The sequence below is a fragment of the Onychostoma macrolepis genome, chromosome 02, assembly GCF_012432095.1.
Source record: "Onychostoma macrolepis isolate SWU-2019 chromosome 02, ASM1243209v1, whole genome shotgun sequence".
Taxonomy (NCBI): Eukaryota; Metazoa; Chordata; class Actinopteri; order Cypriniformes; family Cyprinidae; genus Onychostoma; species Onychostoma macrolepis.
Genome location: NC_081156.1, coordinates 16,233,857 through 16,257,418, shown reverse-complemented (window position 1 = coordinate 16,257,418; position 23,562 = coordinate 16,233,857). Strand labels below are relative to the sequence as shown.

The window sequence follows — 23,562 nt, the reverse complement described above, 5'->3', positions numbered from 1 at the left end:
TCTTTGTATCTCTTTTAACTGATAGTATGGTCATATTAGTTCATAACATCAACTGATTGAAATGCTGGCTGTTTTTAATGTAAAAAGTATAATTAGTATACACTGCTGTTCAAAAGTACTACTGTGAAATATTATTTATTTAAAATAACTTTCAATTTTAAATGGTCATTTATTCCTGTAATGCAAAACTGAATTTTCAGCATCATTACTCCAGTCTTCGGTGTCACATGATCTTTCAGAACTCATTCTAATATGCTGATTTGGTGCTCAAGAAATAATAGCAATGTTGAAAACAGTTGTGCTGTGTAATATACTTTTTTCAGGATTATTTGATAATAGAAAATTCAAAAGAACAGCATTTATTTATTTATTTATCTTTTTTACCTTTGATAAATTTAATGTATTTTTGCTGAATAAAATATTAATTTCTTTAAAAGGAAAATAAAATAGTATTTTAATGATCCTAAATTTTTGAACGATTATGTAGAATTGAACATTAACCAAGATCAATATATTATTATTGTTATTTGTGTTAAATAATAAATAGAAAATTACACTGAAAGCTGGAAAAAAATTCTTATTCTATCTGAACATAGGCTTGATTGAGTCCTCAGATAAAAAGGGTTAAGTGAATAATAGAAAAAATAGGCAAATTCAAATAAGCTGCTTAACATCGGCTTATTTTGTGAGTGAAAGTGAGTGAACACTAAGAAAAAGAGAGAGTGTGAGATGCTGTTGTATCCGCATTCTGTTCATTATTTTAGGCAGTTAATTCAAACTAATTTCTCTTCCAGTCTAGTTATACTGAATAGCATTTAGATCTCCTCTTCTGTGAAGCTCTAATACACACTGTAATATTTAGTTCTTGTTCAAAAACATAAAGATTTGTTTCATTGTAGCCTACATGGGCTGATCTATCCCATTTACCTTATAATGAAGGTAAGGGTTAAAAGTACTAGTATAGTAGTATTAGAATATTTGTTATTTGTGTGGAACTGTCTGAACTATTTTAGTTATATAGCAAATACCAACACTGATAGCCAAATACCGTTTTCTGTTTACCTTTGAAATTACACTTATAATCTTCTAAAGATGAGTTGTTTCATATTTTGTATTTGTGGGATTTGGACCAAAAAAGAGACTTTAAATATGTTATATGTTGTGTTTGAAGCTCAGCTTCAGCACTGAAACTGTCTGAGGAGCGATCAGACACTCTTTTTGACACAAAAACAGTTCTCTGGACATTTTCCCACTGATCACCATATTCTTTTCATATTCTTTTAGAGAGAGATTATTGAAGTGAAAGCTGATTCTGCCGCTGCAGTTTGATTCATTTCTGCACTGCTCATTCCTCATACGTGACTTTATCTTGTTACTGATGTTGTAAGCTGTGCAAAAATGGTCATTTGTATGTTTTGGCGGTTTTTATTTTCAGTGATTTGCTTTGTATTTGTTGCACTAATTAATGGATTCATGTTTGCTGCGGTTGTCACTTTATTTCTAAATTCTTCATATTGGGAGAAAGGACCCCCCCCCCCCCCACACACACACAAAACCAGTTAATGTTCAGCATTAATCAAATTCACCTTTAATCAAATGCTCACATTAGTCTAATTCCTTTGAGCTCTTCCCTGCTGTGAGAACACCTGCCTGGGAACCCCTCTACATTTAACAAAGCTGTCATGTTGAAAGTGTCATTTTTAGCCAGGTGGCAAGTGAAATAAGAAATATAATGTTTGTATCATTGTTTATCGACCATTTATGACTGATATGTGATCATTGTTGTGGTTTGTGGCTTATGCATGCCAAGCTTTGCTCTGTGGGCTCCGTTTGTTTTCTCAAAAAAATGCCTGGTTTGATCCTTCTGAACAAAACACTGCATTAGACCAGGTCACCTTAGATGAGTTAGTTGCATCTGTCCTTTGTTTCCTTCATCAAGTCAGATACTGTAATATGCTGAAAAGCACATTGACCCTAAAAGTGACATCATCGTTGTACAGGAAGTTCCGCTCCACCGTTTTTCTGATATACAATACGTCCATTTAGCCCTTACAGTGATATATTACACACATTGGAAAATTCACAGCATGGAAAAAACACATCAGCCCTCCAGCCCCCCAACACAACAAACTCATCTTTCCCAGAGAAGTCTGGGTAAGGGTCACACTGAGTTTGAGAATGGTCTGAATGGACAGCCGTTATCCACTGTTGTGTTTTCTTTCTGTGTCACCTAACTAGTAACTAGGGCTTGTCAGCAGTGTGCTTGATTACCTAATTTCTACAGACAGTCAGTCCAAGCGCACACACTGTAATCACCCTGAAAATAAAGGTATGCATGTTAGTGTGAGTTTGCAAGTGTGTTTATATATGAAGTCACAATAGGGAGTAAAATCAGTAGCACCAAGTTAATTAAATTAGTAGGTGGTGGTATATTATATTCTTTAATGTATGAAGTCACAGTGGGGTGCAGAATTGCTACAAATAATTGTTTGTTTGTTACATTAATAATAACAATTATATACAATTTGTATCATTATTATATTATCTTTAATAATTATTATTTGTTTGTCGATCTATTAAAATAATTATTGTTTAATTAGAATTTTAGATTCTGCCTTCTCCAATAATATTTAGTTAGTTAGTGTAAATGATACTTAAATAATAATAATAATAATAATATCATTTGTATTATTAATGTTATTGTTATTAATTATTATTTGTTTGCCAATTCAAGAATTGTTATTTATTTATATATTTATTTATATAAAGGTTCTACTTCAACCATATCTATCTATCTATCTATCTATCTATCTATCTATCTATCTATCTATCTATCTATCTATCTATCTATCTATCTATCTATCTATCTATCTGTCTATCTGTCTGTCTGTCTGTCTGTCTGTCTGTCTGGAGCCTTAGGTTAAGAGCTTTGTTCAAGGGCACAATTGCTTGCTTCTTGAAAGTAACCCTCCAGTGAGCCTTAACCACTACACCACAGCACCCACAAGTATGTTTCTCTGGGTTAATATAGTCAATACTCTGCTCTTCTAATGATGTCCATTAGGTTGGTTGTCAAATCTCACTGGATTTTTCTTTACTCTCACAGTAAACCACAAATATTCAAAGTCAGGCACATTTAAACAAACCTTAATATTAACTTGGCATTTTGCAGATGTTATTGACAGATACAGTATATATTTAGATCACATTTAACCAGAAGTTTGGTCATGTAATGATGTGCACTCACTTTTAAAACCTGTTTAAATCTGGTATTAACATCCGTCTTGGTTGATCCAATCACAAACCCTGTATCCCACCTCAAAACATTATGTTCATTTACTATGGTTTATTTACAGTATTTAACATTGTTTTAAATCCACAATCACCCCAAAAAAAAAAACTTTTGAAGACCAATTGTACTCATTCTGTGAAGATTCTTTGCCTTGCTGTCCTCCATGTAGTTTTGTAATTACTTTGGGTAGCCTCCTCTTCCATTGTCAGTTAACTGTGACCTCCAGGTGGGTGATTGAATGATTGAGGCTGGACAGAACGTGGGGGCCTGGACATTCCTATCATTCTCTGCCCAGGAGTCAAGCCTATCACAGACCCTCAGGGACTCTGCATTACAATGAGCATGGTCAACTCCCTAAAACATTACCTGCAGACTTCACCAGTACTTATGAGAAGGAGTTATAATGTATAGCATGTCCTGCTGCCACATTCATGTTGAACTCCTGTTCATATTCGGATAATTGAATAAAAGGTGTGATGTTTTGATGTTACACCATCAATTAGTTCCATAGCAGTTCATTAATGTTATTTATTTCATGGTTTCATAGGGAAAATTAAGCAGTTAAATGTAATACAAAAAGATCAGTCACTGTAAACACGGATAAAACTGAACATTTCCTGCTCTCAACAAACTGCAGAAAGCTCTGCATACTTGCATATCTATAACAAGAAAAAAGTGGGTGGGGGGCTGATGCCGTAAAGAAAACATGCGTTACACAGAAGCAGCATTGAGTGTGAGCTTCTCTCTGCTCTTATAGGTGTGTGAGGAGGTTATAATGACCTGAGTCAGAGCGAACACTAGGCCACTGTCTGCCCGGACACAGCTCCTCCCTCCCACCCAACTGCTCAATCTGATTGGCTCAAAAAATGTACTTTCTGTGATGTCACACACTGCCTTATGTCATGGTACCAAAGAAAACATCCACAAATATGGCTGCAAGCCAAAGATAACTAGGCCACCAAAATATTTGGCAAGATGTCACTTTGGTGTGGAGGTGAATGTGTTGATGGAGTCTAGTTACCTGTGTACCTGATAAAGGGTTCATCTTATGGCACATGATTTAAGTGAAGTAATTCACTCAAAGCAAGGGGCAATGCTTACACTGGATATTTGGAGGAATTTACTGTAACTGTAATAAAGGTGGGTGGATGCATTAGCTACTTGTTTCCACTACAGTTCATGCTTGAATTTTCCTGTGCTCTTTTTTATGCATATTTACCATATACAGTGGCCCCAAAAAGTAGTCTTATAAATGTATAAATGTCACTGTATTATTTAACACTTCCGTGTTATAAAATAACACTTTTATTTTATGTTATTTTATTATTATTATTATTATTTTATTTTATTCAATTTTATTCAAAAGTGCACTTTACAGACAGTGTCCAGTTGCATGAAATGCTTAGACTAGTCTTACAACTTAGTCATCCATTTTTTTTCTTTAAGACTGGTCATAACTATTTAAAGTCAGTTACATAAAAACATAGATTTGTCTAATTTAAATTATAAAGACAAAAGTATTTTGGATTGTGGATCATGTTCATAGATGTCATGATCTACAACCATAATTACTCTCTATGTAAACTTGAGGAGAACCGACTTCCTACTTCCATTAAAAATCACCTCGACCAGGTGCTTAGTCATTGCAAAAATGTTTCAGAAAAGTTAAGTTAGTTAAAAATCTAGCAAAACTGATTTGCAAAAGGTGGTTTGTTATATGCAATAACATTTAGACATTTTATGTATGACTGTATAGGTTGAAATAAATTTGGGGTATTTACTATCATTTAGTCAGATTTATATAAAGATATCTTGCAAAGCTACAGTCTCCTTTTTGTATTCAGTACCTCACAAGCAGCCAGCACACACTGTTTGCTTTCCTGAGTTGTAACTGTGGGGTTTCTGCTTTCAAACGGTTGGAGATGAAGATGTAAACAACTAATCAGACTACAGGCTACAAAATATTGTCTGACATCAAGTATGCTACTGGCCTTGAGTAACAGCCCATGGAGTCACTAAAAAAAGGAAAAAGCTGACAAGTGCGGACTTTACTGAAAAGCCTTTGGAGTGTGATTTTGATTTAATGTGGCTAAGCACTGTTTTTGTTCACCCACGAAGCCTCCTTCATTTTGCTAATTGATTACTGAAGCCCGGCTACTGTCAGCTCCTGTTCTCTCACTAGTGCTGATGCTAATCCCTCAGTACTAAAGCCCTCACACGAACTCACGACCAATCAGTCGACCACCACACAGATAGTAGAGCCAGTGTAGTGTTCAAACTCTTAATATCAGTATTTCAACACTTTAGAAAGAAAGAAGTTTTGATTTACAATGAGCAACAAATTGTTAGCATGTTGGCTAATCACTTTGTTTACATGTCTTTGCTGGATTTGTGTTAGTGGGGTTTACAATTTTTTGTAGCTTCAGTGAGTCTGTTTGAGTGAATGAGTGGTAGATTAGAGTTTCTGTAACTCACCACTAGGGAGAGCTGGATGATCACTGTTTGTAAAATCAAAGTCCTGACTCCAGACACATGTCAGTTAGACTGTTGAAAGGGTTCAAATTTTATCCCATTTACATAATGCTCACAAAATGTGATTTTAGAATCAGTAGTTATTATTTTCTCAAAATTGTTTTGTATTGTTTTATTATTCAAAATCACAATGCCTAAGTACCACAATACTGTAAGTGCTCCGAGAGGTTGAATAATGCAATAATTGACTATTAGACTATATCTTTTTCTGTATAATACTGGCTTTTCAGTAAGAGAAATGTAATGAAAATAAGGTGTCTAACCTTTAATTTGTGTCTAGCTCTTAATTCAGGCTCTGGCATTTAGAGGACAATACTGTCTAATTGCTCTATTAGGCATAATGCCCTTGAGTGCTAATTGAGACTTTTCAATAGACAAGAAATCCACAGTATTGCTCAACTGATGGCTTTTGACAATAAACCAATTATGAATGTTGCTGGGGTACAGAAAAGGGAGTAGTGTGGTTGGTTGGATGGGAACATCATCTCTCCTGCTTAACCTTTGGGCCTCAAAGATCTCCTGAACCTAAAATAACAGGCTAACAGTTTGAGTTCCTTTTTGTTTACACGAGACTCTATAGAAAGTTGACCCACTGTCTTCCTTATTTTTTACCTTTACACTCTAAAATCTCTTATTTTAAGAGTACCCACACACAGCAGGAAGTAAAGTGCTTATGGGGATGAACAGGAATGTATAGAGACATCCGATTGGTAAATGAAGCAGCATATATTCAGGGGATTTAAAGGCTAAAGGACATTAACAGCAAGTAACTGTCCTCTACTATATTGGCTTAGATATTAAATTGAGTTTTTTTGGACGAGTTTTGAATATGTTTTTTTTTTTTTATTTAAACATTCTGTTTTGACAGATTGAATGCAGAATGCAATATTAACAGGACAGTTATTTATAGTGAGAATGTCCCTTCTGGTCCTTCTGGTCTATGTGAAGACACAGCCTTTCTTCTCCCAATAACCCTGTTGTAAATTAAACCCTAAACAATCTGCAACAATCATATACTCAAGCACACACTGTCACCCTATGGATCAGAACAGACTCTCTTTGTCAGTGTATTGATGATCACTGGGCTGTGGAGTCTTGGCTGATGAATTTGGCTCAGTATTTCCATGCCCTGGTTTTTCCCTCTGCTTGCAGAACACAAACTCTTAGTTTTCCCATGTTCCTGGACATGGAGGCCATCCAGAATATAACCAGCCCTCTGAGAGTTTTCTGATAACTCCATAATGTAGGCTAATGTTTTGACAGCAGAAAGTACATTACTGTTTAAAACTTTGGGGTCAGTAAGATTATTGTTATTGTTTGTTTTATTGTTTTGTTTTGAAAGAAATTATACGTTTTTTTATTTTTTTAGAAAGGATGCATTAAATTGATCAAAAGTGACATTAAAGCCATTTATGGTGTTACAAACAATGTTGGGGGTAATGCATTACAAGTAATGTGAGTTACATAATCAGATTACTTTTTTTCAAGTAACGCATTGCTTTTTAATTTACCAGAAAATATCTGAGTTACTCTTTCAAATAGGCTAAGTAACCATTTATTGATTGACAGCTCTCCTGTTCCCACACTGAGATAAATCAGGAGTAAGTGCAGAGGTGTTGTGTGTGCTGTGTAAAAACATTGTTTCTGTAGTTCTACACTAAATGCGAATATGCATTTACTCATCTCACTCGCACAAAAACAGATTCAGTATTTCTTAAAAGTCATAAAAACTGTGAAAAGCAAGCTCAGAATATTATGCAAATCTGTAATAATGAAATGTTAACACAGAAATCCTTCATTTATTTAATCTCATTTTATTAACCATTGCTGTCTTTGCTGCTGACCTTCAATGATCCAATTCAACCATACTAATAAGCAAAAATGACTTTAGATAAACATGACATTTGTGTTTTGTTTTTGTTTTTTTTGTGATTGAGAAGTGTTGAATTTTCTTCTTTTGCATCTTATTCTTCATGCATTCCAGAATGTCTGCACAGCTGAAAGGTTTGTTTGGGCTTTTTGAATTCCTTCTGCCTGAGGCTTATTCATTTCAATTTTGCTGTAAAAGGGCTTTAATATTTGCCCAAAGTATAACTTTTTATATCAAATACAAACAAGTAACCCCAATGCCAGATGAGAAAAAGTAACATACGGCATTACTTTCCATAAAAAGTAACTAAGACAATTAGTTACTTTCCTAGGGAATAACACAATATTGTGATGCATTACTTTTAAAAGTAACTTTGCCCAACACTGATTACAAAAGATTTCTATTTCAAATAAATGCTGCTCAATTAAACTTTCTCTTCATCAAATAATGCTGAAAAAAATAATAAAATGTATCATGGTTTCCACAAAAATACTCAGCAGCAACTTTTTTAATTTTGGTATTAGTAAGAAATGTTTCTTGAACACCAAATCAGCATATTAAAATGATTTCTGAAGGATCGTATGACTGAAGTAATGGCTGCTGAAAATTCAGCTTTGTCATCAAAGGAAAATATATTGTAACAGAAAGCATTAGAATTGAAATAAGATTTCACAATATTACTGTTTTTAGAGTATTTCTGATCAATAAATGCAGCCTTGGTGAGCATAAGAGACATTTTTCAAAAACATTATAAAATCTTACTGACCCCAAACTTTTGCAGTTTGCAGATTTTTGATCCTTCTACTATGCGGATTTGGTGCTCATGTAGCATTTCTTTATATTATCAGTGTAGAAAACACTTGTGCTGCTTAATATTTTTGTGGAAACTGTGATACTCTTTTCAGAATTCTTTGATGAATAGAAAGTTCAAAAGAACAGCATTTATTTGAAATAGAATTTATCTGTAACTTTGCTGTCACTTTTGGTTAATTTAACGCATTCTTGCTAAATAAAAGTTTTAATTTCGCCATCACACTCAAGCGTTGCATTGCTGCTCTATTATATTACTTTTCTTATCTGCCTGAACTTGTACCAGAACTGAATCGCAGTTGCACTGAAAATGCATCCAGCATCCTTATGCCTTCTTATGGAAATGTGCTGCTCAGTGTGTCTTTACTTGTGCTGTATGTCCTTATAAGCTGAAGAAAAACATTTAGCAAGCTTTAAAACTTCGTAGCTGCACACTGTTGTAAAATTTTCCATTTTTTGCAAACAAACCACATCGCCATGGGCTGAATCTTTGTCAGAAGTGGTAATTGGTGGAGGGGATTTAAGGAGGGGGCCAAGGTGGGGGTCAAAGTCTGTGCATTCTCCCTCTGTGTGTGCTCGACAATCCCATTATGATGGAGTAGAGGATCGGACATTTGGCTGCCCTGCTGAATACCAAAGTCTGCGTGGTGCGTGGGGTACTGAGGGGGTCCCAGGGGGTACAGAGAGGAGACGTGCGGGAGGAGCAACATAGCGTGTTCTGGCGGTATTGCAACAGTGGACGACGTACGCTAATCTACCTCGCTCAGCCAAGCAGCATGGCGGCCCCGGTGCTGCCGCTGACCTGTCTGGTGCTCCTGAGCCTGGTCGGTGTCTCCTCTCAGATCCAGTGGTTCAGGTTTCTATGGGTCCCACAGACGACCTTGCCTGCTCCTGCTGTCACTACACCTGCACCCACCACTACAGCACCAGAGGAGAGCACAGCTCCTGTCTTTCCAACCTCCCCCCCTCAGCCCACAGAGGGATCCAGCAAAGCCAGAGCTAAGAAAACTCTCAGAATGTGGAAGAGTGGTGAGTGTTGGTCAGAATGAGGGATGAGGGAAAGTTTTGAATCTAAAGTAATGGCTGCTGAAAATTCAGCTTTGCCATCACAGGAATAAATTGCATTTTAAATATATTTCAAATATAAATTGAAATAAAATTTCACAATATTAATGTTTTTACTGTATTTCTGATTAAATAAATGCAGTCTTGGTGTGTATAAGAAACATTTGTTTATAAGACATTGGAAAATATTACTGACCCCACTTTATAATGTTTGAGTGTCGCATGATCCTTCAGAAATCATTCTAATATGCTGTGATTTGGCGTTGTCAATTTTGAAAACAGTTGTGCTGCTAAATGTTTTTGTTGAAGCTTTACAACCCTCCAGGATTCTTTGGTGAACAGAAAGTTCAAATGAACTCAATTTAATTTCAATATATATATTTTTTTATCAATGTAAAAGTCTTTACTGTAACTTTTGATCAGTGGCATGTTTCATTGAGGATTTCATAATATACACGTTATTAAAACATTATACTCACTATATAAGTAACTTTGCAACTACATGTCAACTAACTCTCATTAGAGTATTAGTAGACTATGTTATGCTAGGGTTAGTACACTGAAAAAAATTACTTGTAGGATTTACTTTAAAATAATCACATTTTAAGTAAATTTTACTGCTACTGCTCTGTAAAATCTACTTATTGACCTTAACATTCATAAAGAAATTAACTAAATTTGACATAATTATATAGCATTTCAAATATAGAATTAAGTAAAGTCTACTTACCTAAGTTAAATAAAATTAACAAAGAAAATTAGCTTGGCCAGTAAAAGTTTGAGTAATTTTTACTCATTGACAGCTTACTTCGCAATACTTTGATTTTGCTTAATTTAGCACCTAAATGAACCATGCTTTTAAAGTGTATTTTACTCAGAAACATCTAAGAAAATAATACAATAGATATCATGTACCCACTATATGTACATAACTACTAATACGGCACTCATCCAAACACAGAGACTTCAATACATGGTACACAATACACAATGTCGGTAACCTTTTGTGGTTCATTTTTGTGTATGAATGTGTCATTTTGGGTAGAAAAGAAATCCAGATCGCAAGTTACTAAACCTAACAGCAAAAGCAATGACAAAACAGTGTAAATACAGCAGGAAAACAGGAACAAATCAACCTTATTAATTATTCCTGCCCCAGTGCATGATGGGAACACCAGTATCAGAAAATTTGAGTAGGTCTTACTTAATTTTATAATGTTTATATTTATGCTTTAACTTCTACAAGCTTAAAATGAGTACCAGTATAGAATTTACTTTGGGTTTTTTTTTTAATCATTGGCTGAACTAACTTTTTCAAACAGCAATTACATTGGTTTTTCTGTAGTATTTACTTGGCCACAGAATCATTTTTATCAGTGAGTAGAATAAGTTGAAATGTAGTTGCAAAGTTTCTTATTGTCAGCAGAATGTCTAAAGTGGACTATTGAAATTAGCCATATATTTTTCCAGCAGGAGAGATTTGCATACGTAAGATGTGTGTCATTATAGTCTTATTAGTTTTAACTTATCCAAATGTAATTTGGGTTTAGCTGTGTGTTTGGATCATTTCTGAGATTATGGTTCACCCATGAGGCTTGCAGATATTAAAGTGCAGCTTAGCTCTGAATGGTTTCTAATTGTGCTATGCCTTTGTGTGAAAGAGATCAGCCTGCTGGTTGTTCAGTAAGCCCACTTTTCTCGGAGAATAAAGCTAAATCCCTATCACATGATATTATAATAATAGGATTAGGAGCAGGAGGTTTTTGGGAAATTGGGGTCGCTGATTGAGCATCAATTGCAGGTCCACCTGCTGATTACAGGCACAAAGATTATGAAATTAACCCTGGGGTCCAAACGTGTTTCTTAATTAATATCTCATTTATCCCATTACTTGAAGTCGCTGAATCACTTGTCTTTTCAATGCATTCGAATGTGATATGAGTGTTGGTCAGAATGAGAGATGAGGCAGAAGATAAAGTTTTGAAGCTTTGGTGAAAAGCCATTTTCATTGGTGAAGACACTAATGTCCTCATTGACTATAAATGTATTTAGTTTCCTTGAATATTTCATAATATTTTTTGTAATGAACCAACTGGAGAGATGTATTATACACTCTTGCACTTTTACTATTTGTCTCTTCATGGCATTTGAATGTGAAATGCAGTATACTGTAGAAATTCATTTTTCTAATGCTTAAGAAAATTAGTTGCTTTGCACTACTGTGTATTTTCAGCACAAACTGCTTTGACCTATAATTCATTTTATATGAAGAGAATCTTCTCTGCTGTACTGAATGCTTAGCTGAGTCATGAAACTCTTTGTTGGCAGACAGACAATATTTGCTAGAAGCCCTGCAGCCCTATAGTGCTGTTTAGTTTGCATGTTACCTCAGTATTATCATTGTAACTCATGTCAGATTGAAACTAGCAATTAGGCTTTTTCTGAATGTTGTCAATTTGAGTCTTTGGCATTGACATTGGCATGAACTAATGGGAATGTTTTACTGTAGTCCTAATAACATTATGAAACAGCAGATACAAAAGATGAATTGCTCGATTTTAGCGCTAGTAAAATTGAAAAGTGCTTTCAAAATCTTTGCAAAGAGGCTGTATGATGCATCTAACAGCATGTTATTGAAATCTACTTAAGGTGTTCAATGAAACCTGAATCCTGTGTGATTTTCAAACCCGTTTGATTTTCCTGAAAAATTCTGTCACATTTCATTGAAAATGAAATGAAACATTTCAGTGAAACAGTTCAATGAAAATTCAGTGAAACAGTTCAATGAAAATTCAGTTCAATAATACCATGAAAAAATCATAAAAGCTGTCCACCTAACTCATATTCCAAAGTTATGAGTCATCTGAAGCCATATAATGTAAGTTTTTTATGTTTTTTGAACATAATTAAGGAGGGGGAAATTACCAATGAATCACAATTGTCTGTCTTGTTTCTCATATAAATATTTTTATGTTTTCAGAAGTCTTGAAATATAGAGCATGATTCATACGGGCTACTTTAATATTCCTTTATGATGGAAAAAGAGCAACTAACTCAGTCGGAATTTCTCCTTTTGTGTTCCACAGAAGAATGCAAATTATATTAGTTTGTCTTGAGTTTAACTCTTTTTTTTTTTCTTTAATAAACATGAATTGAAACAAATGGATTATTTATTTTTTATATACATGAAAAAATCTGTGTGAAGAACCCTGTTTCTGATCTTCATGGCAACATTTTTGTCTTGTTCAAAAGTTTTTAGACTGTATGCTCATGTATTATTAGGAGAGACATGTTTTCATAAATGTGAGAAGGGATTTTGGGACTGTATATTGTCCTTCATTTTAATGATTCCCCCTGTTACTGGGTGTTTTCTTTCAGAGCGAGGGTCCAAGGGTCACCTAGTCCTGACTGAACTAGTTGGTGTTCCTCTTCCTCCATCTGTGTCCTTCATCACTGGTTACGAGGGTTTCCCTGCTTACAATTTTGGGCCTAATGCTAATGTAGGTCGACTGACCCAGTCCTTTGTACCTGAGCCCTTCTTCATGGACTTCTCCATTATTGTCACCGTCAAGCCCTCCAACTCTCGAGGAGGGGTTCTGTTCGCCATCACAGATCCCTCCCAGAGGATCGTCCACCTGGGCTTGGCCCTGACGCCCGTAGAGGATAAGACCCAGAGGATTGTACTGTATTACAGCGAGCCAGGGCTTCCAGACACCATGGAGGTGGCTTCCTTTAAAGTGCCTGATATGACACAGCAGTGGAACCGTTTTACGCTGACGGTTGAGCATGAGGAGGTTCGGCTCTATATGGATTGTGAGGAGTACCACAGCGCCCCTCTGAAGAGAAGCCAGCAGCCCCTCAGCTTTAAGCAAGGCTCGGGTATCTTCGTAGCAAACGCGGGCAGTACTGGCCTGGAAAGATTTGTGGTAGGTCACCATTTTACATTTTTTTCAAATCTTAAAAAAAACTTTTTCCTAATGGGCTTTATCATATATCAAAGTTTAAACACCTCACAAAACAGAACGGAATGTAAAAGAAAAGCTGAAATCACATTGAAATTTATCATCTTTTTATTCATATTTACCTTGTCCTTTACTTTCAAGTGCTGTACATTTATTGATGAGATGAAGTGATTTTATGTGTGCCTGGGGCCTTGAACATATGTACCTTTAATAAATTGACTGGCTCACATTGAAATTCACATCCACCTTGACATTTTTATCATTTATCCATGATCAAAAGTTGCTCAAGGTTATTCACAGCTACCTGCATGGAGCAAAGTAAGAGCGAACAAGAACAAACTGTTCAAAAGAAGCAGTGTGCTTTCATTCTGATAATGTTTACTGTGATTATAAACTGACATGAATGGAATATTGACATACTGTTAGACATTTCTGTAATTTTTGCAGTTATTTACTGTATATCACCCAGTATAATACTGCAAATTCCCTTTACAGTAAATAACTGTAATAGCCTTTGCATCATGGGAATTTTCTGTGACGTCAGACCCCACATACAGAGACTTACTGTATTTTTTTTAAATTGCTGTATACTACTGTATTTGCTGTAATGGCCTCTTTGGCGTACAATTTTAATGCTGTATGTTTATTGGTTTTCTATTGAAGCCCATTTCTGACATATAGGAATACAAATCATGCTTTATTAAGTAAAAATATGACATAAAAAGTCTGATTTAGTGTAAAAGTTAAAATTATGAAAAAGGCATAGTTAGGACATAAAATGTCAAAAATTGTGAGGTAAGAAGTAATAATTAATTTCAGACAATTATTGGTGCATACCAATGTTTTTAATGTTTATGTTTTTGTTTATGTTTACATTCTACAACACCCACCATACAAAAAAAAAAAGAAAAGAAAATTCAAAAAGGTTTGATTCTGACTTTGTCCTCTGCTGCATGTGAACAATTCCAGCTGAGGAGCTTTTGTCGTGTTGGTGTGTTGTGTTTAGGGAGGCTTGTTGTCATGGAGAAGACTTCAGGAAGGTCGAATCCTTTGTGTTAAGTGACATAATGCTAGATGGGCCTCCAGGAGGCCGCCTCCTTCAAGGAAAGAGAATCAACTAACAGAGAGCAATAATTCGACCTGGCTAAAACCCCATAGGTCCTAGGTTCAGACTTGCAATTACTATTGTATTCTCTTGTAAAGGCACAAGTCAGTTTTGTTGTTGAGCTTTTGTTCTTTCACGTCTCCCTTCAGAGGTAATACTGATGAAAATTATTGTGTTAATATCTGTTATCTGTAATGGTTCTAATTGAGTTTAGCTTGTCATTGTTTTATGGTTGTTTGGACTAGGATGTTTCTTAATGCCTTTAATAATGAAAGTAGCTGATGGCCATCATAAATCCCAGCTGTACTTGAATGAAAGGCGAGGCTAAAAGAACCCATTAAATCCTAATGAGTAAAGCAGGAGGTGCTTCATCTGAAAGCCTGCTGATAATTGTACAAAATTTATTACCTTCCCTTAAGCGTTTCTGGCACATCACTGAGCGCTGGAAGAATCTGTGCTGCTGTACTCCTGAACGCTGTCTACTGCTGTTAGAATGAAAATAACAGAACAGATCTCCTCCTGACAGTAGTTTACAGCTCCAGGCAGTACTTGTGTATGAACATGATTGCAGTGTGATTAACCATTTGGCATTCTGCAAATATACACAGCAATCTTGTACACAAACAATTTGATTTTGTTTTAAATGGTTGAACAACTAAACCTTCTTCTTTCTCTTACTCTTTCTTTCTCATTCTGTCAGGGGTCTATTCAACAGCTGGTAATAAAACCGGACCCTAGGGCAGCGGAAGAGCAGTGTGAGGAAGATGACCCCAGCGTGAGCTCATTTTCATTACTCTCTCAGTCTTGTACATGTTATTTGTCTCAGAATATAAATATACTGTCTTTGGCCATTTTATAGAGGCAAATTTGGGTATGGTTGTAGTATGGCTGGTACTCCCTCTTGTGGTGGAGTTGTTTGTGATGCTCGTGATGTTTTGCAGTTGCAGGCCTCCGGGGACAGAAGCGGTGATGGTGATTATGATGATGAAGAAGAACATGGTAGACATGAAGTAATATTCGGTCAGACAAATGTGAGAGAAGACAAAGAAAAGGTTTGACAGAAGCACTTCATTGCAAACATTACATCACATTTCTATTAACCTGATTAAATTAAATTAATAAAATAAATATATATATATATATATATATATATATATCAACCCAGTTACATAGTTTTGCCATGTAAATGTGTTTAATTGTTTTAAAATGTGCCATTTATTAAAGCCATACATTATCCAGGACCATTATACCATTTTCAGATGATATGTGTTATTTACATTTACATTTACATTTAATCATTTAGCAGACTGTTATAAGGATTCATTTACACTACTGTTCAGAAGTGTTGTTATTTATTTATTGTTGTTTTATTTTTGTTTTTGAAAGAATGCATTAAATCGATCAAAAGTATTATACTGATACAAAAAAAAAATATTTTGAATGTTGTTATTCATCAAACAATCCTGAAAAAAGTCAGTTTCCACAATAATTAAGCAGCACAACTGTTTTCAAAATTGATAATAATCAGAAATGTTTCTTACAATTATTTCTGAAGGATCATGTGACACTGAAAACTGAAGTATGGCGTCACAGAAATAAACAGTTTTAAAGCATATACAAATCTTACTGATCCCAAACATTTGACTGGAAGTGTATGAATAACTTTATAATGATCATATATACAGGATTCATATAAAGTGTTTTCAGATCTTGAATTAATTTGTGACATTTTTTTAATTATATGCACAAATGCATAACATTCACAAATGAATAGATGAGCATGAAAGAAGAAATCATTTTCATATTTGTTTGTCTTGTTATGTGCGTGTTTGTAGTCAATGTAATTATTTCTTTGTTGACATTATGCTTTATTTATCTTTGCCAAACAGGAAGCAAAGGGATTCATTCTCCCTCTAGAGAGTTGTGTTTAGTTACAATATTCAGAGGAATCAAAAGGGTTTAAATCTTCTGTTCTCTCACAGAAACACATGACAGAAAGAACGTCATTTATGTATCAATACTGAGCCAAAAATATTATTGTTTTAATTTCCTAGTGCACTTTAAATGTGAAAAGAGGCCTTTTTTAATGCTAAAGGGATAGTTCACCCAAAAATGAACTGTATGTTTTGCTTTCTTGCTTGGAACAAAGAAATGTTTTTGAAGAATGCTCCTACTAAAGAAAATGAAAGGGGGAGGGAGTTGCAAAAAAATACACTATATACAGTATATAACACTCTGAAGCAATATGATAGCTTTACATTTAAATATATATTCAAACATGGCTCTCTAAAACAAGTAATGGAAGGGGTGACATTAATACCGATTGATCACAAGAGACATGATGTAATGCATTGCAATGCATGACAGGAGTGAACCAAGACAAATGGTTTCCTAGCCAGGGATTCGCCAATTTCTACAGTCCCATGTTAATGTATAATTTTTTAATACAAGTGTTCAGAATTAAAACTATAAATATTATTAAATGATCAAAATGATTAAAATAAGTTATTGCAGTGATGTCCAAATAGCAATGTGTAAAGTTGTTGTGAAAATGCATTACATTTTATTGTTACTTTAAATATCAGAGGGCACTTCAAGAAAAAAGAAAAAAAAATAGGGCATAGGAGTTCAGTTGACAAACAAGGTTGGGACCTCTGGTTTGAGCAATCTGACATGTTAACTCTCAACTCAACCAAGTTTGTCCTAACAATGGAAGACGTGGGTCGGATAGGAGTGGTAGTAGTGTTTAGAAACCTGCTATTCCGTGTGGTGCCACTACTAATTACACACTTTACCTTTAAAACGTTTTATGAAATACTAAAGTTTTTAAACCATGGCAACAAATAATCATAATTAATAGATTCAAATGTGTAGTTTACATTATTAAAGCTAATATATTTTGTAAGAAAATAATCAGTTGATGAAAATAAATAAAAAGTTGATAACAAAAAAAAAAGAAAGTAATCAGTTGATGTATTATTGCTTGCAGACACATAGACCCACCTATCCTGTCCAAGCTCCGCCCACTGTGTCACCTGACATGGACGAAGGGGAGTTTTCAGGACATGTGACCCCTATAGACGAAAGGCTGCTTAGAGGTGAGAGGACATTCTTTAATTAAAACAACAACAAAAAAGCGTTATTTTACCTATTTCGTCAATGTTGATTATCTAGATTGTAGTATTTCAGCAAATTAATATTAATATTGGTTGTTAATACTTTCAGGGACTTACAAAACAGATGAAACAGGAGAGAGTACAGGGGATGTAAGTATTACACTTTATTTCCTGTTGTAACAAAAAACAGATACTTATTTTTGAAGTAACTGACTTCTGTAGTGCAGTATATGATGGTTAAAATGACGTAATAATCCTGCATACTCAATTATAGAATTATATTATCTCTTGTACTGTCTCAGGGTTCCGGCCAGGGGCAAAAAGGGGAGCGTGGAGAACCTGGATCTGCAGGCCCCCCAGGACCCCCCGGACCTCCTGGACCATCTCTCCCACCCACACATTCAGGTCAGCCTGGACAGAGAGGCCCTCAAGGTCCAATGGGTCCACCAGGAAGACAAGGCAGACCAGGGAAAGATGGACAATCTGTATGATTATTTCCTCATGATGATGATAATATTGAATGTGCTACTTCTTATTATTTTTGAGACTATGTCTAACCATTTATCTATGAACATAGTACTATAGACCATTTCATATCCTAGAGTGAACTAGAATTTTTTTAATCTCTTGCCTATGTTTTACAGGGACGCAAAGGTGAAGAAGGAAAACCAGTGAGTAATAATTTGCTTGCATATGGACAGTTTAAAAATACTGGTATGTGTACAGATGAAGGACAGTGCATTCAGTACAGTACTATTAGTGTTAGTGTACAGCACAAACATTAGTGTTGCACAAACATTATTGTGCACATATTACAATTGTTAATTGAATAATCCTTTCTGGTAGAACTCAAAATAAGAGACATATTTGATTCTTTAGAATTATAAGAACAAAAAAATTAGGTTGCACTTTATTTTACAGTATGTACACTTATCTGTACAATACATTGTACTTCCTGTGGGTTAGGGTTAGGTTTTGCGGGTAAGTTCAGGGTTAGTACCTACAGTAGTTATTACCCAGTTATTGTAATTACAATAAAAAGTACATAGTATGTAGACATGTACTTGAAGAACAGGACTGTAATTAAAGCGCTACCAAAAATGACCTTAGCAGTGCTCAGAGATGACCAGATGACATTCAAATAGAACACACAGGTTCCTTTTTGGTCTTCTTACATTAAACTGAAGAAAAAGTAAGACTTGATTCCTACAATTTGTGAACCAAATCAAGTGAAAAAAAAAATAAAAGTATTTATAATAAACATAGTTTTGTATTGCGCAATATCTGGCTATTCACACCCCATTTTATGTCTAATTTGCAGAATCTGAGTTTAATCCACATTATTTTTAAGAGCAGGCATGGCAATTTTTAACTTGAATGTGCTTCCGGAGCCAGCCACTTCCAGTTATTTTAGCTTATTATACAAAAACAGTCTGTTATGCTGCTTGATGTTTCAAACAGGTATTTGTTATATTTTATTAATTATCACAATCATAAACACACAGGTTTGTAGAATGTTACTGCACTTTGTTATTCTAGTTATTTACCTTTACCTACAGCAGCTAAAGAATCAGAAGATTCAGAAGAAATAATTTACTTTCAAGTTGAAAATAAGGAGGATAGAATGTAATAGAATTTCATGGCTTCATGTTTACATCTGTCTCCGCTGATCTTAATACTACGTCTCTTTAATGCAGGGGCAAAGAGGACCTCCAGGGCTTCCAGGATTACCTGGAGAATCTGGAGTCAAAGGAGAAAAGGTGAGGGATAGGGCAGATGCATCGGGTCACGCTGCTTCACACATTTGGAGTATTTGCTTTATGCGGTTTCGCATGCGCTGTAATTTGAAAACAGCGCCTAATATCGGGGAGGTCTCCTTCGCTTTGGCAATCGGCCCACTACTTGAATGGAATGTCCCGGTGCTCCCGATGGCCAGTAGGCGATCGCGGGCCCCCCAGACCTCTGGGCTCTATGCACTCTGTCACCCTTTTCCCCCCACTAGCGACGCCCCTGCTCAGTACAGCGAGAAAATCTGGCCTGTTGTGTTGCTTTTTTTTTTCAAGCTCAAAAGCAAAAGCTTGTATTTCATCCTATTTAACTCTTTTTAGGGTGATTCTGGGGTTGGTCTGCCTGGTCCCCCAGGGCCTCCTGGACCAGCGGGGCCATCCAAACCAATTAAAGTTCCAGTAAGTATATTGCACAAACTGTGTGGCTTTAAGTATTATACATTATTGGGGGAGGGATTCGTTTGTTTCCAAAGCATGTGATTTGTAACTGCACTGTTTGGCTACTGTAAATCTGATGTATTAAGATGTCAAGTCAAGTCAAGTAAAATTACTGGACTGATGTTGCAAAATGAATCAAATATGAGATAAATTAAAATTCTGCTGCAAAGCATCTCTAAAAAGACAATAGTGTTGTTATTAATCTTGAGTTCAATGTTGGTTCAGTTAAGTTCAATAACAGTGTCAATGTTGTCAGTTATGAAACTAATGTAATTCAGCTCAAACTGTCCATGCTGTGCATTCTGTTTATTAAGAACATATCACCATTTTTAATGACAGTATGGATTTGATGCTCTCGGCTCTGGATTTGAAGATGTTGACATTGATACAGAACGTCTTAGAGTGAGTAAATCTGCCTGTGTTTTGACAATATTCTTACAGTACATACTGTATTTAATGGCATTTAACATTCAGGTGGTCAATGTATGTCATAATAAATGATAATGTCATATTCTAGGGTCCACCTGGTCCTCCAGGGCCTCCAGGGAAACCTGGCCCCTCTGGTCCGAATGGCCCCTTAGGGGCTTTGCTGCCGGGACCACCAGGCACCCCTGGCAAGGATGGCAGAGATGGGCAACCTGGACTTCGTGTGAGTATGTTCTCTCTCTTCAGTTAAATCAGCTGCTGAAGAGAGGCTCAGTTTACATTTCATTACAATTCATATCACATCTGCTTTTCCTGTTGGCCCTGTCATTTCATATTACATATGACGTCTGATGCACTCAGAAAACTTGAAATGAAGCCATGTAAAATGATAAGTAACTCAGACCAGCAGATAAATTATTCATTCCCCATCAAGCACTTGTTAAGATTTCCCAGTGTTGCTAAGTGATGGTTATATCATGGCTTTTAGCTGATTCATGTTGTCTTCTTTCCTTCTATCGACTGCCCAGCTATTTGAGGACTGGTTTAGTGGGTCTGGCACTGACTCTGGGTTTGGCTCAGGTTTTGGTAAAGGACAGGCATTGCCCTGGTTCGTTCAGGTCACTGAACCAGTAGGTTGGAAAAGACAGCATTTTCTCTCCAACAATATCTGCTTGTCGACATTTGCCTGAATGCAAACTAAGATTTGCATTAGTTTACATTGTTATATTTTTGCATGTATTTTCTCCAGTCAAATACTTGCTATGGCTTTACATCATACTTTACCCCTTACATATAGCTAATAGAGGGCTGTCAGATACATTAGAAGCTGTTAGATATCTTTTTTGATGGGGTTCAGTTTACGTGGGAGTACAGATTTAATAGTACAGGAATAATGAGGTATACAAACAAACATCAAAGGTATTTCTCAGTAAAACTCTAACAGTTGTAGTTGCAGTTGTGCAGTTTGAAAGAAAAACAACAGCACAGGTTGAAAGGAGATGAACACATGCATTTCAGGACAGCTTGAAACTGCTGCCTTTTTCTGAATGTTGGAGAAAATCTGTCTTTTTATTTTGAACTGTCTGCTTGTACTAACAGCAATGGCAATTTTAATATTATGTTGAGACACAACATAATTATATACTGGGATTAGACAAAATAATGTGAACGCCCATTATTATAGGGGTTAATATATATTTGTGTAGACTTAAAAAATCAAACAAATGTTGCAATTATCTTTTGTTTTTTTGTTTTTCTTTTCCTTGTCACTAGTTTGTATCTCAACGTAGTATAAGTTTTGTTCAGTAGTGTTTAGTAAAAGCCAGGGGTGAAATGGGTGACTTTCAAATCATAGGAGCCTGTTTAGCAAGAGTGTCTGTAACCTTACCAGTCCATTTGTTTGGTGTTATAAGAGCAACAGTCTTTATGATTATAATGATTATGATTATGACTCAGTATGCAAAACATGCCAAGACTTCCTCTGTGAAGAAGAATAGTGGGTGAAAACTGAAAGAGAATAATGGGGACCGTTGAGCGCTAAGAAGGATTGGGTCCAAAAGTGACCAAAGTGACAGCAAGCCTCAATACAAAAACTGACTACAGAACTTCACAATGCCAACATCCATGAAAGAGCTGCGATTTCTAAAACTTTAATCGCAGATACCAATGCTAAAATGCAAAAAAACGAATTCTAATCATAAAATTTTTCACCAAGACTAACTTTAACATCTGCCCTGGCCTGACAAATCACCTGACTTGACTTTTATCAGTCCACTGGGGGCAGTTTTGGACACGAAAGTGAGAAGCATATTCCATCCTTCAGGATTTCTAAAGCAACTGGCAGATGTATTTATAGACAATATGCAGCCAGAGACTATTTCACTAACGGTGGTAAAACACCATAATAATGAAATATTGCCTATTTCCCAGATGTTCACATTATTTTGTCCAACCCCTGTATATAAACATATCACGACACAATGAAAACATGTATACTATTTTTAATTTAATGTAGTTTGTCTGTATACTAGATGCTGACTTTTATAAAGTGTTATGGTATTGAAACATGTCATAAGCAGGCGTTCAGGTGTTTTAATGTGTTTGACCTTTAAAGGGGCTTCCTGGTCCGGATGGCTTAACTGGACAACAGGGTCCCAAAGGAGCAAAGGTATAAAAATTACCTCATCTTAAAGAAAGAACTCCCTCAATGTCATAAAAAAATTTTTGTTATCCTTAATGTGGATTTTCTTTCACAGGGTGAACAAGGAACGAGAGGGCCCTCTGGACCTAAGGTATCATGTTTATAACCACACGTGTATCGTGCATAAAGGTTTGGTCACATTTAACATTCACTGTAAAAAATCTCAAGCGGTTTCAACTAATTATTATTTAGTAACAAATTCCACAAATTTTACGTTCAGTCAATTTCTGACTTCAAAGTGTTATCTGAATTGTTAATTTTTCGTTGGCTTTAGTGAACTAGTTTTATGTGTTTTATATGTTACCTCAACTAAGATTTATTATTTGGGCATCATAAGAAATTGCTGGGGAACTACATTGTAACAAAGTCAATGATCAGGAAGGAAGAGGACGAAGGTTGGCTTGACTGTTTCTGGCGTTTATTTAGCTTTCCGCACACAAACAAAAAGTCACGCTACCAGCGCTTAATATAACACAATGCATACGCAATATAAAGTTGGGCTCTCCAGAGCAACAATGGGTTCCAAGCCCGCACAGTCACAAGTGTTTATCAATCACTAAAAACACACACTTTACAACACATAATAGCCTTTATTTAATAACAATCTCTATTTATAACATTTTTCATACGGACTAAACATACAGGAATGAAGAAAAAAAAAAGTCACCTACATCTTGGATGGCCTAAGGGTCAGTAAATTAACAGCAAATTTTTGCTGAACTGTTTTTGGGTGAACTATCCCTTTAAAGCTCAAGTTGACAAACATTACATCTGTAATATAACTGCAAATTTCAGTTTAAACTTTGTTTAATGAACTAAGAAAAAACTAAACAAGCTAAACAAAATGTTAGCAAACAAACATTTACAAATATTATTATTGTTCACAATTATATCTTTAAAATGAGACAGAAGTAAAAATAAAAATAATAAACTGAACCAGGTGTCATGTCACCTTTATT

At 35.5% G+C, this 23,562-nt stretch overlaps 1 protein-coding gene across 2 annotated transcripts in view; it reads left to right on the top strand.

Annotated features, from left to right (window-relative positions):
* Window positions 1-23,562, top strand: part of col15a1b (collagen, type XV, alpha 1b) — a 43,124-nt gene that overhangs the window by 2,197 nt on the left and 17,365 nt on the right. For both annotated transcript variants that reach the window (XM_058764480.1, XM_058764473.1), the window contains exons 3-15: window positions 12,948-13,495; window positions 15,337-15,411; window positions 15,578-15,688; window positions 17,626-17,734; window positions 17,862-17,902; window positions 18,055-18,237; window positions 18,397-18,423; window positions 19,450-19,512; window positions 19,861-19,938; window positions 20,317-20,379; window positions 20,495-20,626; window positions 22,517-22,570; window positions 22,659-22,694. In XM_058764480.1, the coding sequence (XP_058620463.1) occupies window positions 12,948-13,495; window positions 15,337-15,411; window positions 15,578-15,688; window positions 17,626-17,734; window positions 17,862-17,902; window positions 18,055-18,237; window positions 18,397-18,423; window positions 19,450-19,512; window positions 19,861-19,938; window positions 20,317-20,379; window positions 20,495-20,626; window positions 22,517-22,570; window positions 22,659-22,694 (1,520 nt within the window). The remainder of the gene's footprint in view (window positions 1-12,947; window positions 13,496-15,336; window positions 15,412-15,577; window positions 15,689-17,625; window positions 17,735-17,861; window positions 17,903-18,054; window positions 18,238-18,396; window positions 18,424-19,449; window positions 19,513-19,860; window positions 19,939-20,316; window positions 20,380-20,494; window positions 20,627-22,516; window positions 22,571-22,658; window positions 22,695-23,562) is intronic.